Source organism: Engystomops pustulosus, chromosome 3, assembly GCF_040894005.1.
Source record: "Engystomops pustulosus chromosome 3, aEngPut4.maternal, whole genome shotgun sequence".
NCBI lineage: Eukaryota > Metazoa > Chordata > Amphibia > Anura > Leptodactylidae > Engystomops > Engystomops pustulosus.
In genome coordinates, this window is record NC_092413.1 from 233,274,940 (window position 1) to 233,292,757 (window position 17,818).

General features: G+C 45.5%; 1 protein-coding gene across 1 annotated transcript; it reads left to right on the plus strand.

Moving 5' to 3' along the window:
- The first annotated feature begins 16,853 nt into the window (after positions 1–16,853).
- Positions 16,854–17,678, plus strand: LOC140123026 (olfactory receptor 13C9-like). The gene has a single exon (XM_072144277.1). The coding sequence runs from the start codon at positions 16,854–16,856 to the stop codon at positions 17,676–17,678; it is 825 nt and encodes a 274-aa protein (XP_072000378.1).
- The last annotated feature ends 140 nt before the right edge of the window (positions 17,679–17,818 follow it).

Here is a 17,818-nt window from a genome sequence, read left to right on the forward strand (position 1 = left end):
TTGAACGCGAGGGTCACGGGATAGGCAGCCTAGCATGAAATCTGCCATATGCGCCAGAGTACCAACGCGTAAGAATTCACTCCCCTCACTGGCCTGACTGTCCATTTCCTCCTCCTCCAACTCCTCCAACTCCTCTTCTTCTGCCCATACACGCTGAACAGTGAAGGACTCAACAATGGTCCCCTCTTGTGTCTCGCCAACATTCTCCTCCTCTTCCTCCTCATCCTCCTCCACCTCCACCTCCTCCGATATGCGCTGAGAAACAGACCTCAGGGTGCTTTGGCTATCAACAAGGGAATATTCTTCCCCCGTCTCTTGTGACGAGCGCAAAGCTTCCGACTTCATGCTGACCAGAGAGTTTTTCAACAGGCCAAGCAGCGGGATGGTGAGGCTGATGATGGCGGCATCGCCACTGACCATCTGTGTTGACTCCTCAAAGTTACTCAGCACCTGACAGATATCAGACATCCACGTCCACTCCTCATTGTAGACTTGAGGAAGCTGACTGACCTGACTACCAGTTCTGGTGGAAGTTGACATCTGGCAGTCTACAATCGCTCTGCGCTGCTGGTAAACTCTGGATAACATGGTCAGTGTTGAATTCCACCTCGTGGGCACGTCGCACAACAGTCGGTGAGCGGGCAGTTGGAGGCGGCGCTGCGCTGCCCTGAGAGTGGCAGCATCTGGGCTGGACTTCCTGAAATGCGCACAGATGCGGCGCACCTTCGTGAGCAAATCAGACAGATTGGGGTATGTCTTGAGGAAACGCTGCACTATCAGATTTAACACATGGGCCAGGCATGGCACATGTGTCAGTCTGCCGAGTTGCAGAGCCGCCACCAGGTTACGGCCGTTGTCACACACAACCATTCCCGGCTTGAGGTTCAGCGGTGCCAGCCACAGATCAGTCTGCGCCGTGATGCCCTGTAATAGCTCTTGGGCGGTGTGCCTTTTGTCGCCTAGGCTCAGCAGTTTGAGCACCGCCTGCTGTCGCTTAGCGACGGCACTGCTGCTGTGCCTAGAGCTACCGACTGATGGCGCCGTGCCCACGGATGGTAGTTCGGAGGAGGAGGTGGAGGAGGGGTGGGAGGAGGAGGAGGCATAGTAGGCCTGAAACACCTGGACCGAGGTAGGCCCCGCAATCCTCGGCGTCGGCAGTATATGAGCAGCCCCAGGGTCAGACTCGGTCCCAGCCTCCACCAAGTTAACCCAATGTGCCGTCAGCGATATATAGTGGCCCTGCCCGGCAGCACTCGTCCACGTGTCCGTGGTCAGGTGGACCTTGTCAGAAACGGCGTTGGTCAGGGCACGGATGATGTTGTCTGACACGTGCTGGTGCAGGGCTGGGACGGCACATCGGGAAAAGTAGTGGCGGCTGGGGACCGAATACCGAGGGGCGGCCGCCGCCATGAGGTTGCGAAAGGCCTCGGTCTCTACTAGCCTATAGGGCAGCATCTCCAGGCTAAGCAATCTGGAGATGTGCACATTAAGGGCTTGGGCGTGCGGGTGGGTTGCACTATATTTGCGTTTCCGCTCCAGCGTCTGGGGTATGGAGAGCTGAACGCTGGTGGATGCTGTGGAGGATCGTGGAGGCGAAGATGGGGTTTTTGTGGCAGGGTCCTGGGCAGGGGGCTGACTAGCAGCTGACACAGGGGAAGGAGCAGTGGTGTGCACGGCCGGAGGTGAACGGGCTTGTTGCCACTGAGTGGGGTGCTTAGCATTCATATGCCTGCGCATACTGGTGGTAGTTAAGCTAGTAGTGGTGGAACCCCTGCTGAGCCTGGTTTGGCAAATGTTGCACACCACAGTCCGTCGGTCATCCGGTGTTTCCTTAAAGAACCTCCACACTTCTGAAGATCTAGCCCTCGCCGCAAGAGCCCTCACCACGGGAGCTTCACTAGTTGACAGTGGCGCTGATGCACCAGCTCTGGCCCTGCCTCTCCGTCTGGCCCCACCACTGCCTCTTCCAACCTGTTCAGGTCGAGGACTCTCCTCCGTCTCAGAAGCACTGTGTTCACCCGGCCTCTCAACCCAGCTTGGGTCTGTCACCTCATCATCCTCCGATCCCTCAGTCTGCTCCCCCCTCGGACTTCCTGCCCTGACAACAACTTCCCCACTGTCTGACAACCGTGTCTCCTCATCGTCGGACACCTCTTTACACACTTCCACTACGTCAAGAAGGTCATCATCACCCACAGACTGTGACTGGTGGAAAACCTGGGCATCGGAAAATTGCTCAGCAGCAACCGGACAAGTGGTTTGTGACTGTGGGAAGGGTCCAGAAAACAGTTCCTCAGAGTATGCCGGTTCAAATGCCAAATTTTCCTGGGAGGGGGCAGACTGGGGGGGAGGAGGCTGAGGTGCAGGAGCTGGAGGAGTGGCGATTTCGGTGACATGGGTGGACTGCGTGGAAGACTGACTGGTGGTGGACAAATTGCTCGAAGCATTGTCAGCAATCCACGACATCACCTGTTCGCACTGTTCTGGCCTCAACAGTGCTCTACCACGAGTCCCAGTAACTTCAGACATGAACCTAGGGAGTGTAGCTCTGCGGCGTTCCCCTGCTCCCTCATCAGCAGGTGGTGTCTCACCCCGCCCAGGACCACGGCCTCTGACCCCTGCAGTAGTTGGACGCCCACGTCCCCGCCCTCGTCCTCTACCCCTAGCCCTCGGGTTAAACATTTTTAAAATAAGAGTTATAACTTTATTTTTTTTTTTACTTTTTTTTGTTTTTTTTTGTGTTTTTTTTTTTTTTTGGTGTTTTTTTTTTTTTTTGAGTTTTTAAAACCAAACAATGCTATCCTATTGCTATGGCTATTTTCTAGCCAAGTATCAAAGGAAGCACAGTACTATGCCAGATGAGATGACACTGAGTTATTGCCTAATAGAAATCCAACCCCTACTGAATTTTGCCACTTCGGCCTTTGCTATGGATATGTGCGCCACTAAGCGCAGAACACAGCGGTCGCAAGTCCCACTACAAATTGCTCAGAATTGGCAAGTACATGCACTGCAGAAACTACAGTCACCAGCAGATCAACCAGAAATCAAATATATAGAACGCTACTGTAGGCTTCAAGAAGCTGTTTGTATTCTCCTATGGCTATTTTCTAGCCAAGTATCAAAGGAAGCACAGTACTATGCCAGATGAGATGACACTGAGTTATTGCCTAATAGAAATCCAACCCCTACTGAATTTTGCCACTTCAGCCTTTGCTATGGATATGTGCGCCACTAAGCGCAGAACACAGCGGTCGCAAGTCTCACTACAAATTGCTCAGAATTGGCAAGTACATGCACTGCAGAAACTACAGTCACCAGCAGATCAACCAGAAATCAAATATATAGAACGCTACTGTAGGCTTCAAGAAGCTGTTTGTATTCTCCTATGGCTATTTTCTAGCCAAGTATCAAAGGAAGCACAGTACTATGCCAGATGAGATGACACTGAGTTATTGCCTAATAGAAATCCAACCCCTACTGAATTTTGCCACTTCGGCCTTTGCTATGGATATGTGCGCCACTAAGCGCAGAACACAGCGGTCGCAAGTCCCACTACAAATTGCTCAGAATTGGCAAGTACATGCACTGCAGAAACTACAGTCACCAGCAGATCAACCAGAAATCAAATATATAGAACGCTACTGTAGGCTTCAAGAAGCTGTTTGTATTCTCCTATGGCTATTTTCTAGCCAAGTATCAAAGGAAGCACAGTACTATGCCAGATGAGATGACACTGAGTTATTGCCTAATAGAAATCCAACCCCTACTGAATTTTGCCACTTCAGCCTTTGCTATGGATATGTGCGCCACTAAGCGCAGAACACAGCGGTCGCAAGTCCCACTACAAATTGCTCAGAATTGGCAAGTACATGCACTGCAGAAACTACAGCCACCAGCAGATCAACCAGAAATCAAATATATAGAACGCTACTGTAGGCTTCAAGAAGCTGTTTGTATTCTCCTATGGCTATTTTCTAGCCAAGTATCAAAGGAAGCACAGTACTATGCCAGATGAGATGACACTGAGTTATTGCCTAATAGAAATCCAACCCCTACTGAATTTTGCCACTTCAGCCTTTGCTATGGATATGTGCGCCACTAAGCGCAGAACACAGCGGTCGCAAGTCCCACTACAAATTGCTCAGAATTGGCAAGTACATGCACTGCAGAAACTACAGTCACCAGCAGATCAACCAGAAATCAAATATATAGAACGCTACTGTAGGCTTCAAGAAGCTGTTTGTATTCTCCTATGGCTATTTTCTAGCCAAGTATCAAAGGAAGCACAGTACTATGCCAGATGAGATGACACTGAGTTATTGCCTAATAGAAATCCAACCCCTACTGAATTTTGCCACTTCGGCCTTTGCTATGGATATGTGCGCCACTAAGCGCAGAACACAGCGGTCGCAAGTCCCACTACAAATTGCTCAGAATTGGCAAGTACATGCACTGCAGAAACTACAGCCACCAGCAGATCAACCAGAAATCAAATATATAGAACGCTACTGTAGGCTTCAAGAAGCTGTTTGTATTCTCCTATGGCTATTTTCTAGCCAAGTATCAAAGGAAGCACAGTACTATGCCAGATGAGATGACACTGAGTTATTGCCTAATAGAAATCCAACCCCTACTGAATTTTGCCACTTCGGCCTTTGCTATGGATATGTGCGCCACTAAGCGCAGAACACAGCGGTCGCAAGTCCCACTACAAATTGCTCAGAATTGGCAAGTACATGCACTGCAGAAACTACAGTCACCAGCAGATCAACCAGAAATCAAATATATAGAACGCTACTGTAGGCTTCAAGAAGCTGTTTGTATTCTCCTATGGCTATTTTCTAGCCAAGTATCAAAGGAAGCACAGTACTATGCCAGATGAGATGACACTGAGTTATTGCCTAATAGAAATCCAACCCCTACTGAATTTTGCCACTTCAGCCTTTGCTATGGATATGTGCGCCACTAAGCGCAGAACACAGCGGTCGCAAGTCCCACTACAAATTGCTCAGAATTGGCAAGTACATGCACTGCAGAAACTACAGCCACCAGCAGATCAACCAGAAATCAAATATATAGAACGCTACTGTAGGCTTCAAGAAGCTGTTTGTATTCTCCTATGGCTATTTTCTAGCCAAGTATCAAAGGAAGCACAGTACTATGCCAGATGAGATGACACTGAGTTATTGCCTAATAGAAATCCAACCCCTACTGAATTTTGCCACTTCAGCCTTTGCTATGGATATGTGCGCCACTAAGCGCAGAACACAGCGGTCGCAAGTCCCACTACAAATTGCTCAGAATTGGCAAGTACATGCACTGCAGAAACTACAGTCACCAGCAGATCAACCAGAAATCAAATATATAGAACGCTACTGTAGGCTTCAAGAAGCTGTTTGTATTCTCCTATGGCTATTTTCTAGCCAAGTATCAAAGGAAGCACAGTACTATGCCAGATGAGATGACACTGAGTTATTGCCTAATAGAAATCCAACCCCTACTGAATTTTGCCACTTCGGCCTTTGCTATGGATATGTGCGCCACTAAGCGCAGAACACAGCGGTCGCAAGTCCCACTACAAATTGCTCAGAATTGGCAAGTACATGCACTGCAGAAACTACAGCCACCAGCAGATCAACCAGAAATCAAATATATAGAACGCTACTGTAGGCTTCAAGAAGCTGTTTGTATTCTCCTATGGCTATTTTCTAGCCAAGTATCAAAGGAAGCACAGTACTATGCCAGATGAGATGACACTGAGTTATTGCCTAATAGAAATCCAACCCCTACTGAATTTTGCCACTTCGGCCTTTGCTATGGATATGTGCGCCACTAAGCGCAGAACACAGCGGTCGCAAGTCCCACTACAAATTGCTCAGAATTGGCAAGTACATGCACTGCAGAAACTACAGTCACCAGCAGATCAACCAGAAATCAAATATATAGAACGCTACTGTAGGCTTCAAGAAGCTGTTTGTATTCTCCTATGGCTATTTTCTAGCCAAGTATCAAAGGAAGCACAGTACTATGCCAGATGAGATGACACTGAGTTATTGCCTAATAGAAATCCAACCCCTACTGAATTTTGCCACTTCAGCCTTTGCTATGGATATGTGCGCCACTAAGCGCAGAACACAGCGGTCGCAAGTCCCACTACAAATTGCTCAGAATTGGCAAGTACATGCACTGCAGAAACTACAGTCACCAGCAGATCAACCAGAAATCAAATATATAGAACGCTACTGTAGGCTTCAAGAAGCTGTTTGTATTCTCCTATGGCTATTTTCTAGCCAAGTATCAAAGGAAGCACACTACTATGCCAGATGAGATGACACTGAGTTATTGCCTAATAGAAATCCAACCCCTACTGAATTTTCCCACTTCGGTCTTTGCTATGGATATGTGTGCCACTAAGAGCTAAACACAACGGTAGCAAGTCCCCCTGCTAATTCCTCACAAAATGGTAAAAGATGCAAATTAAAATAAAAAAAGTAGAACGTTATTGTAGCCCTAAGAAGGGCTGTTGGGTTCTTTGAGAATCACTCCTACCTAACAGTAAGCTAATAGAACACCCTAACGCTTTCCCTGAGCAGCAGCAGCTCTCTCCCTAGCGGCATCCAGAGACAGAATGATCCGAGCAGCGCGGCCAGCGGCTAGTCTATCCCAGGGTCACCTGATCTGGCCAGCCAACCACTGCTATCGACGTGTAAGGGTACCACGTCATGCTGGGTGGAGTGCAGAGTCTCCTGGCTTGTGATTGGCTCTGTTTCTGGCCGCCAAAAAGCAAAACGGCGGGAGCTGCCATTTTCTCGAGCGGGCGAAGTATTCGTCCGAGTAACGAGCAGTTTCGAGTACCCTAATGCTCGACCGAGCATCAAGCTCGGACGAGCATGTTCGCTCATCTCTAATTATTATGTTTTTCATAACCAGGCCAGTAATTTTCAAAAATCGTCTGTTTCTAAAGTTTATAATATCCTTTTCCCTGAAGACTTTGTTCCATTCTCCAGGTGGTATTTACCAATCAATTGTGGGGACAATTTCATCCCTCCATTTTTTAAGTACAGCTCTAGCAGTTGCCAAAATTTGACTGATTACCCACATACAGGCAGTCCCCGGGTTACGTACAAGATAGGGTCTATAGCAGTGATGGCAAACCTTTTAGACACAGAATGCCCAAACTACAACCAAAACCCGCGTATTTTTTCGCAAAGTGCCGATGAGTCAATTTAAGCAGTAACTTATAACTCCCTGCTCTGTCACATGTTTAAATTGTATAGGCACCTGAGGACACCAATACAGTAGAAAGAAGGTGTAGATCATTGTAGCTTCCTTTAAGGGTCTTGGGTTGCCTTAGACTGCAAGAGGCCTTGAATCTGGTCTGGCGAACTCTGCGCTGGGGTGATGGCACAGATGCCCACAGAGAGGGCTCCGAGTGCCACCTCTGGCACCCGTGCCATAGGTTCGCCACCACTGGTCTATAGGCTTGTTCCTAAGTTGAATTTGTATGTAAGTCGAAACTGTATATTTTATCATTGCAGTTCTAGACAATTTAATTTCTAGTTTTTGGCCCCAGTGACAATTGGAGTTACAATAATTTTTGCTGTAATGGGACCAGGGATTATCCATAAAGCTTCAGTACAGACACCTTACAGCTGATCATTGCAGCCTGGGACTATAGTAACATCCAGAGAGGTCACCAGAGGTCACAGGTGGCAGAGGTGTCCGTCTTTAGCTAGGGGTCGTCTGTAAGTCGGTTGTCCTTAAGTAGGGGACCGCCTTGTATATTGTTTGTTATTTTCTACATAATCACATGGCATAATGTTTCAAAGTGCTTGTTCCGGTGATAGTTAGCGGTAATGTTTACCTACCGTTTCTATGATTTTACCGTTCCAATAGTAAATCATCTTTGGGCAACACCAGAGTATGTGAAATAAGTTTTTTCTCTACTCACGTCGTCTCCAACATGAATATTCCAACATCTTGGTCCAATCTAACCAAGAAACTAAGTTTCCCCTTATTTAAGGAGTCCGATAGCTTTGTGTAGGCTACAGAAATCCCACCTTTATGTTTGTCTATCGCTTATAAAATTCTAAAGAAAACTGAGGGGTTTAGGCATTTATCATTTATACCAATAGATCATTTGATATTTCTTATAAAAAAAACTTTCATTTTTCTGATGAATTCTCCTTTATAAGTTCAATAATCCCCCTTCTGACCAAATATCTTCTAATGAATTCATTCCCAATCTTTTCCATCTGTCTAAATTAATATCTGGCACACTTGTGCTCAAGAGGGATAGTTTAACCCCTTCCCTCACCTTGACGTAGAATCACATCATGGCGATCGCCCGGGCTCAGGGCACGGAGGTGCCGATCGTCCAATCACCACGTTTTCAGGCAGATAGATTTACTACCTCAATAAGTTGCTGTATAACATAATATTTATAAGTTGCCCCTATAAATATGTCTGCTTTACATTTTCATCATTTTTGAAATGTCTGGATGATTTATTTTGATGTTATTTTGTATTTTCAGAATTGGCTATTTTGGAGATAATTTCTGTTTTAAACGGAATTTTAAATATATAATATTAAAAGAAAACCTATATATCAACCCATTTTCACATATTCCCCCCTCAAACTATCAGAAACGGCTTTTGGGAAAATTGTTTAACCCTTGAGATCTTCATAGTATATGAATATATACTCGATTATAAGCCTAGTTTTTCAGCACCAAAAAAACCAAACTCGGCTTATACTCAAGTAAAAAAAAAATATAGGTTTTACCAGGTTTTTGTGGTACAATTAGGGGCCTTGGCTTATACTTGGGTCGGCTTTTACTTGAGTATATACAGTAATTAAATCAAAATGGAGGTGAAATTTAGAATGGTCACATTTTGCCGGTTATACGTTCATTTAGCCCTAAAATTTACACATTTCCAAAAGATAAAAAGAGAATCATCTGATTGCTTGTTGATGATAATACCTACAATTACTGTATGTAGTAAAGTGATGACATACATGCCTTGTGTATTTACAGTTATGCAGGTCCTTCATTATTATAGAAATAATTGCTGTGTCTTTGGAGTGTTCTGCTTCTACCTGAGGACATTGGACCCTTTACCCAGGGGGCAATGCACCTGCACTTGTCTATCTCAGGTAACAGGTAAAATTCCTTATAAAATATAGGAGCAGAGCAGGAGCCAGCACGGGGTAGACTAGATGTTCTGTGCTGTGTTGTTCCGCTCCTTTTGGGTGTTGGTATCACTGGAGTCAGGGGCGACTTATATTGGGTTAATTTAACTCTACATCTAATCATATCAAATCCTCTTTAAACAATAGAACCCCCATGTGACATTCACCGAGATCCATGTATCACATTATATTCCCTATTATATTCTTACTGTTTTCTTTGCCATATTGTAACTAAATCACTTAAAGATTTAGAAAATGTTTGTGTTTTTGCTTTGCTCACATGTTCTAAGGTGGATTTTTCATGAACGGATCTTAAAGATTTACTTAAAATCTGACAAATTTTCTTCTTTACTTCTTTACTTGGGTGATTTGTGGACCCGATATAAGCGCTGATTGGAAGGGGGTATAGTAGATGCAAGTGCACTGGTTCTTCAAATATTTGGAATCACTTTGTGTGTCCTCCTCAGAACCTAGGAATTACTAACCGGCAACATCATGAGGAAAGTTCCCAGGAGGCTCAGACAGGAAAGGGGAGAGAACACGATGTAGCATGTGGCAGCCATGCCGGATACAGGAGGTAACAAGGCAACATTAAAGGGAACCTACCATCACAGATCTACCTATAAAGGTAGATCGGGTTGTAGGTGCATCCGTAGGTGAGTCCTCACATCCTACAGATGTGCCTACAACCCGATCTACCTTTATAACCACATTTCGACCTGCCAAAATTTGGATAGCTTGTTGTGATATTGTATAGAATTGTTCATAAGAATTCTTAATTTAATTTGAGATTATTTATCGATATATACTGATGCTCGACTCCTATAATGTACTTACTCATCGCAATCTTTTTAAAAGTGTTTTTATTAACTCCTCGAATGGACGATTCTACGGGAAAAATCATTTTATAAAATAGGCTTACATCACCTGAGTGCTTTCTTGCTCCGGGAGCAGATAATATAATGATGACCCTATTAATTTTAATAGAGCCGGGTTCCACCTTCTCATTGTTCACATTGCCTGTAACGCCAGCCAGCATTTAGAAAAAATTGTGCGCATGTTGAGACTATCCTTGTCTCCTCTGGATTTTCAGACTACCAGCTGACGTTATTGGCTGTCTGATGAGAAGGCGGGACCCAGCTCAATTAAGATTAATAGGGACATGAAAATATTATCAGCCCCCAGAGCGAGGAGGCATTCAGGTAATGTAAGCCTGAGTGCCTCCGGCTCATTAGTATCTAATATATAAAGCTGAGTGTATGTGTGTGTGTGTGTATGTATGTGTGGGTGTGTATGTAAGTATGCATATGTAAGTGTATGTGTGGGTATGTATGTAGGCGTGTGTGTGTGTGTGTGTGTGTGTGTGTGTGTATGTATGTGTACGTGTGGGTGGGTGTGTATGTATGTGTGTATATATGTATGCTAATGGAATCTGCACAGCCGCTCTCTGTAACTTTTCAAACTACACTTATAAACCACCATATACAGGAGCCATTGTCTGCTGCTTCTGTGGCAGTTAGAAGCTGAGCCATGATTGGTTGCTATTTTGCCACAGGTCATTAATATGAGCTCTGAGCTTTGATTGGTTACCATAGACAATGAGTATAAGACGCTTATGTGTACATTAATATGAATAGACAGAGAGAGACAGAGAGAAAGTCAATCCCTCTAAGACAGTCAGTCACTCAGAGACAGTCAGTCAGTCAATCAGAGACAGTCAGTCAGGCAAAGACAGTCAGGCAGATAAAGTCAGTCAGAAACGGTCAGTTAAAGACAGTTAGTCAGTCAGTGACAGTCAGTCAATCTGAGACAGTGGAGCACATTTACTTACCCGTTCCTTGGAGTTCACAGTGCATTGTCCGTGTATAATCACATCAGCCACGATTAACTAAGATCGTGCGCCCGATATCCTGCATGTGTTGCTTCCCTGCTCAGGTCCGCCACAGTTTACCTACTTCTTCCTGGTGTATTTAAGTGCGACACAATTTGAATCTAATATCCCACGCTCAGTCCAAATAAGTCGGATCAACTGATGGCCCGTCCCCAGATTTCTGTGCTGCACCACAATCCAATCAAACCCCTGTTAAATACCTGTCAAATCTGTCCAAATCCCAAAAGCGGTGAACAGTCCAAGTTATTAGTTATTAACGGCGGGAGTTACAGATACTATTTTATAAAAGTCTTTTTCCTGCAGAATTGCCCATCGCAGGAGCTAATAAAAACACTTTTAAAAAGAAGAAGTTGCAATGAGAACATTATAGGAGACTACCATCATATATATATTTGATGGCACATGTGCTTTAAGGCAAAACACATCTATAGTCAAGTAAAGCCCTGGACATTTTTGCTAGGCTGAAGGCTCTACTTTAATGCTCTTCTATAAGAAGGTTTGTATTTGCCCTTAGGCACCTGAGCTCCTGTACTTAGGGAATCCAGACACAAGGGGGTATCTATAGGCGCAAGAATACGTGTTCTTTATTCATTCATTTCATTTTTTCAAATCTTTGTGCCTTGTTGCCTGAGAGAAAGCATTATATTGAGACTATTGTGAAGTATCTGTTGTGAATTCTGCTTTCTTTACTGACTTTGGTTGTCCATCTGTCTTGACCTTCTTCTTCGTTCCCAACTCCAATCCTGTGCCGTCTGTCCTTACCTCTTGTCTGACTACGAGTCTACCTGCTATTTCTGTACCTTGCCTTGGCCACTACCGTTAGATAGCCATGCCTGTGGTACAACCTGGTGGTTTGCCACCACAGCACCGCTTTGTGTTGGGCTATGGTGAATACCGGTTGCCACTTAGACCCCACTCCCAGGGGCTGGCTTACGTCATTGCTCGCAGTGGTTTAAGACTGAAAGAAGAGAGAGAGATTTGGCCATGAATCCCACCAAGGTACTTCTGCCAACCTCGCCACCATCATGGCTCAGGAGTCCCAGAAGATTGCCATACAGGCCCAGCAGCTTAAAAAGCTTACCACCAGCAGTTATTGGCCACCCTACAACAGGGACCCGTCCCTATGGCACCTTCCACTACACCATCTCCTGCAGGAGCCAGACTGTGTTTGTCTATTCCATCCAAATATGATAGAGACCCCAAGACGTGTAGGGGCTTCATCACCCAGTGCTCACTGCACATCAAGCTGATGCCTACACAGCTCACCACAGATAGGTCATAGGTGGCATTCATGGTCAGCCTACTCTCTGGGAAAGCCCTGGCATGCTCTACCTCTCTAGGAGACAGGAAATACCCAGTCCCTGCCAACATCACCGCGTTCTTCATTGAATTCTGATCCATCTTCAAGGTACCAGTCAGGGCATCTTCTGCTGAGACTGCCCTGCTGAATTTACATCAAGGGGACTTGTCAGTTGTCGAACACTCGGTTCAGTTCCGCACTCTTACTTCCAATTTCTATTGAAATGGGGCAGCCTTGGCCGCCACCTTTAAGAAAGGATTGTCTATTCGTATCAAAGATGCTCTGTCATGGGAACTGCCAACTTCTCTGAGTGACCTCATCACCCTGGCCACTCGGATTGACATCTGGCTCTTGGAGTGTCTGCAGGAGCACCCGCCATCTGCCCTGCTTGGCTCCAGTCTTCAAAAGACCAACACCGCTGCTCTCCTTGTCTGCTGAAGAGGAGGCCATGCAGATGGGTAAAGGTCATTTGACTCCACTAGAGCGCTCCAGATGATGACAGGAGAATCTGTGTCTCTACTGTGCCAGTCCGCAGAAGTTTCTTGGGACTTGTCCACTCCATCCACAGCATCTGGGAAATGTACACACCTATGGTTCCTGGGAGAAGTGTCCCTACGTGAGAACAAAGCTTCTCCATGTCTGAATATACCTGTCCTACTTAACTCTGGGAGAGGTAGCAAGGTTAAAGATTCTGCCTTCCTGGATTTAGGCTCTGCAGGAAATTTCTTGGATGCTGCCCTGGCCCCCAAACATTATCTTCCTGTGACCCGTCTTTAGAAGCCACTGGTCGTTTCGTCCGCCAGTGGGCTTATTCTCTGTGATCCAGTCCGGTACCACACCTAGCTGTTTCTGCAAGTTGGGGCGTTGAACACAGAAAGACTGTTGTTTTGTATGCCACCCTGTTGTACGTCTTCTTTTCTCATGGGTCTTTTGTGGTTGTGACATCACACCAGACCAGGGAAGTTCTTTGTTGGGAACCTGAATGCCAGTCACACTGTCTGGTGGCACTTCATCCTGTATCCACCATGGCTTCTCCGGTGTCTTCCAAGCACCTGGTGGGTCTTCTCACTTCTTATATGGACTTATATGCTGATGTCTTCTTTGAGAACCAAATGGAGACTCTACCATCACACCAACCCTTTGACTGCCCTATAGAACTTTTGCCGGGCACGTCCTCTGTACGTGCTCAAGTGTACCCACTTTCCGTGCCTAAAACCGTGGCTATGTCAGCCTATGTGAAGGATTATCTGCAGAACGGGTTCATAAGCAAGTCCTCTTCTCCTGCTGGTTCTGAGTTCTTCTTCGTGGCAAAGAAGGATGACTCTCTCTGCCCATGCATAGATTATCATGAACTGATTAAAATAACTGTGAAGAACCGTTACCCATTGCCACTGAACAGAGAACACAGAACTGTTAGACTGCCTACATGGAGCTATGGTCTTCACCAAATTAGTCCTTCATGGGGCGTATAATTTCATCCTCATTCACGAAGGCCACAAATGGAAGACTGCCTTCAATATTCGTGATAAACACTTCGGGTATCTCATCATACCAAAATGCTCCAGCCAATTTCCAGGAGTTTGTTAACAACATTTTCAGAGACCTGCTTTATACCTGTGGTGTGGTTTACCTGAACAATATCCTGGTGTTCTCAGCTGACCTTGAATCCCATCAGACTCATGTATGGCTTGTCCTCTGTCACCTAAGGGTCAATCCCCTGTATGCCAAGTTGGAGAAATGCCTATTCCACCAAAAGAGTCTTCCTTCCACGTGTAGATCATCTCTGACAAAGGACTACAGATAGTACCCATAAAATTGTCTGTGGTACTTCAGTGACTTCGCCTAGTGGGACTTCATGCTATCCAGCGATTCCAGGGTTTTGCTAATTATTACTGGCAGTTTATACCACATATTTCCTCCCTTGTGTCTCCCATTGTGGTGCTTACCAAGAAAAACTCCAGTCCTAAGCACTGCCCCCCGACGACTAAAGGAGCTTTCTCCAAGCTAAAGTCTGCCTTGGCCTCTGCTCTCGGCCTGATATGGGGAACCATTCCTGCTAGAGTTTGATGCCTCCTCGAGGAGCTGGAGCCATTCTCACACAGAAAGGGCCCAAAGCCCGAACCCTCTTCTCGAATACTTTCTCAGCAACAGAGAAGAACTACACCATAGGTGGTTGGGAACTTCTGGCCATAAAGCTTGCTTTGGAAGAGTAGTGTAATCTTCTGGAAGGAGCTTGTCATCTGGTCTGTATCTATACTGACCACAAAAATCTCCTGTACCTCCAGACCGCTGAATGCCTCAATCCACAAAAGGCTCTTTGGTCCCTCTTCTTCTTTCGCTTCAACTTCCTGATCCATTTTCATCAAGCGAAGAAGAATGCCAAAGTCAATGCCCTCTTTCGTGCCTCCAATGCTATTGGAGACGAACCAGCTCCCCGACATATTGTTCCTCCTGAATGGCTTGTACTTGCCGCTCCTATGGATCTACGGCAAATATCTCTGGGCAAGACCTTTGTCTGACCTGCTCTTTGGATAAGGTTACTATTTTGTGGATATTCCTCTCATGTGGCTGAGCATCCCGGGGTGAAGAGATCTGTCGCTTTCATCTCTTGTTTCTACTGGTGACCAGGTCTGGTCAAGGATGTACAAGACTTTGTGAGTCATCACGTCTCAAGCCATCAGGTCTGCTGCTGCAACTGCCTATACCCAGCTGCCCGTGGACTCACGTGACCATGGACTTTGTTACGGATCTTCCTACATCTTCCGGTAGCACTGTCATCTGGGTGGTCGAGACCATTTTCTAAAATGTCCTACATTGTTCCTCTGCCTGGTCTGCAGTTAGCTTCTTGTCTTGACAGGTCCAGTCTGTTTCCAGATTCTGGCGTTCTTTGTGCAGCCAAATGAAAGTAAAGCAGGACTTCTCCTCTGCCTATCATTTGCGGTCTAACGGGAAAGTGGAGAAAGTCAATCAAACTCTGGGCTGCTATCTACTGCTATCACTTTGTTTCCGCTCTACAAGACAACTGGTCCACTGTGTTACATTGGGCAGAATTCTCTTATAATTCTCTGGATGACATCTACGCCCACCCCTTCCTCTCTCAGTGCCTTCTGAGGTTTCCTTGCCTTCGAAGACCTCAAGTCTGTCTGGGTGGGAAACCCAGGCTTACAAGAAATGCAGACCTCCTCCAGTCTTCTCTCCAGGTGGTAAAGTGTGGCTGTCCTCCAGATATGTTTGGCTAAAGATTTTCAGCAACAAACGTGGTCTTGTTTCCTGGGTTAATTCAAGCTTTGTCTTCCTCCCATCATAATTTTTCCATGTCTCCCTTCTAAAGCTTGTCATCCTGAATTGCTTCACCCAGCAAGTAGCTCCCACTTCTCCTGAGGCTGATTCCACCAATGTCTTTAAAGTAAAGGATATCCTGGAAATGAAGTCGGTTAGAGGGAAGCGGTTCTTTCTTATCAACTGGAAGGTGTTCGGGCCAGAGGAGAGATTTTAGGAGCCTGAAGACAGCATTCTGGATAAGTGTTCTTCAAAGGTTCCTTCAATCCAAGAAGGCTAAAGGAGGGTGTGGGGGGTATTGTCACGTGTGTTCCTGCATTCTATGTCTCGGTTCACATACTCACCTTTTCTACCAATGTGTGGCCGTACCTCATAAAGGCATCTGCAGGCTATCTTACCCCTCTACAGTGCTATGACGGCTCTTGTGGTCCGGAGCACTTGTTCCCGTCCCTAGTACACGCACGCTGTGTCTGTGAAATTAAAGGGCCAGCACTTCGCTTATTGCCACAGGCCGGCCACAACCCTGTCTCTTCCTATGACCCCTGCCAGATCTTTGTGCCTTGTTTCCTGAGAGAAAGCATTATATTGAGACTATCGTGATCTATCCATTGTGACCTCTGCTTTGTTTCCTGACTTCGATTCTCTGCCGCCTGCCTTGACCTTCTGCTACGTCCTTGACTTCGATCCTGTGCCGCCTGTCCTAACCTCCTGCCTGACTATGACTCTGATTCTGCCTGCCATTTCTGTACCTCGCCTTGGCCACTACCACTAGCAAGTCCCAGATGATGGCTTACATCATCGCTCACGGTGGTTCAGTGGGTCCACCACCTCCGATTCTGACAGTCCACCACTGATCCCGACAAAACCCTACATTGTTTGACTGTGAAGTCATGTGATACTCTTGTCCTTCTGACTTTTCATCTTCTCTCTTTAGATGAGTAAAGGAAAAAGATTCTGTGGGACAGACAACTGGAAAAGATCTCACCTTGTTTCATGGCCATTACCTACTGAGAGATATTTGAGGAGACATAAGGTTCAGATCATTGACTATGTTTTTTAATAATTATTATTAGTTAAGCCGTGGAAATATGGAGATCGTTAATCAGACTGTTATCAAATATTTTATCCTGGTTGGGTTATCACAGAACTTCCTGTCTTGTATTTTACAGTTCATCTTCTTTTTTATTATGTATATGTTGATCATCCTGGGGAACGGCTTTTTGATCTTTACCGTCATCTTCAGTCCTAAGTTACACACTCCTATGTATTACTTCCTCTGTAACTTGTCTTTTCTGGATTTGTGTTGTTCATCTTGCTCTGTACCAAGGTTGCTGGTTGATATATTTTCCAAGACCAGAAGGATTTCGCTAATTGGTTGTATCACACAAATGATTTTTAGTCTACTTCTAGGAGGCACAGAATCCATCCTGCTGGTGGTGATGGCCTATGACCGGTACATCGCCATATGCCTCCCGTTGTATTACACCGTCATTATGAGTTGGAGGGTGTGTAGATACATCACAGTAGCTTTGTGGGTGGGCAGCTTCATTGTGTGCACTGTTCCGGTAATGGCAAGACCTCTTGTATTTTGTAAGGAAAACACCTTGAATCACTTTGCTTGTGAGGTTCTGGCTCTTCTGGAGGTGGCGTGTGGTGATCTCTCCTTCTATCAGATAACTATAGTTGCTGTAGGATTTTTCACATTATTTTCACCCATTGTCCTCATTGTGGTCTCTTATATTTGTATTATTTCCTCTATTTTAAAGATCCCCTCAGTACAAGGGAGATCCAAGGCTTTCTCCACATGCTCTTCCCATCTCATTGTGGTATCTATATATTTTATTACATTTCTGACCATGTACATGGGACAGTCAAGGGGTTTTGCAGCTAAGGCAAAATATTATTCTCTAATTTATGCAGTTTTAACTCCGGCAGTAAACCCTCTGATCTACAGCTTGAGAAATAAGGAAGTTAAAGAGGCCTTCTGGAAAGTCATGACTGTAGGTTATTAATAAAAAAAAAAACAAGGAAATGTGCAATGAAAGGCCCGAAATTATGAAGAATTCCTTTATTAAATACAACAAAAATACATACACAGCAAATGTTAAAAACAATCAAAACAGGACCAAAATACATAAAACATGTAGGGCGT

Bases quoted from the DNA above. Each gene is read 5' to 3' on its own strand.
- LOC140123026 (XM_072144277.1), top strand. From the start codon at position 16,854: ATGTATATGTTGATCATCCTGGGGAACGGCTTTTTGATCTTTACCGTC.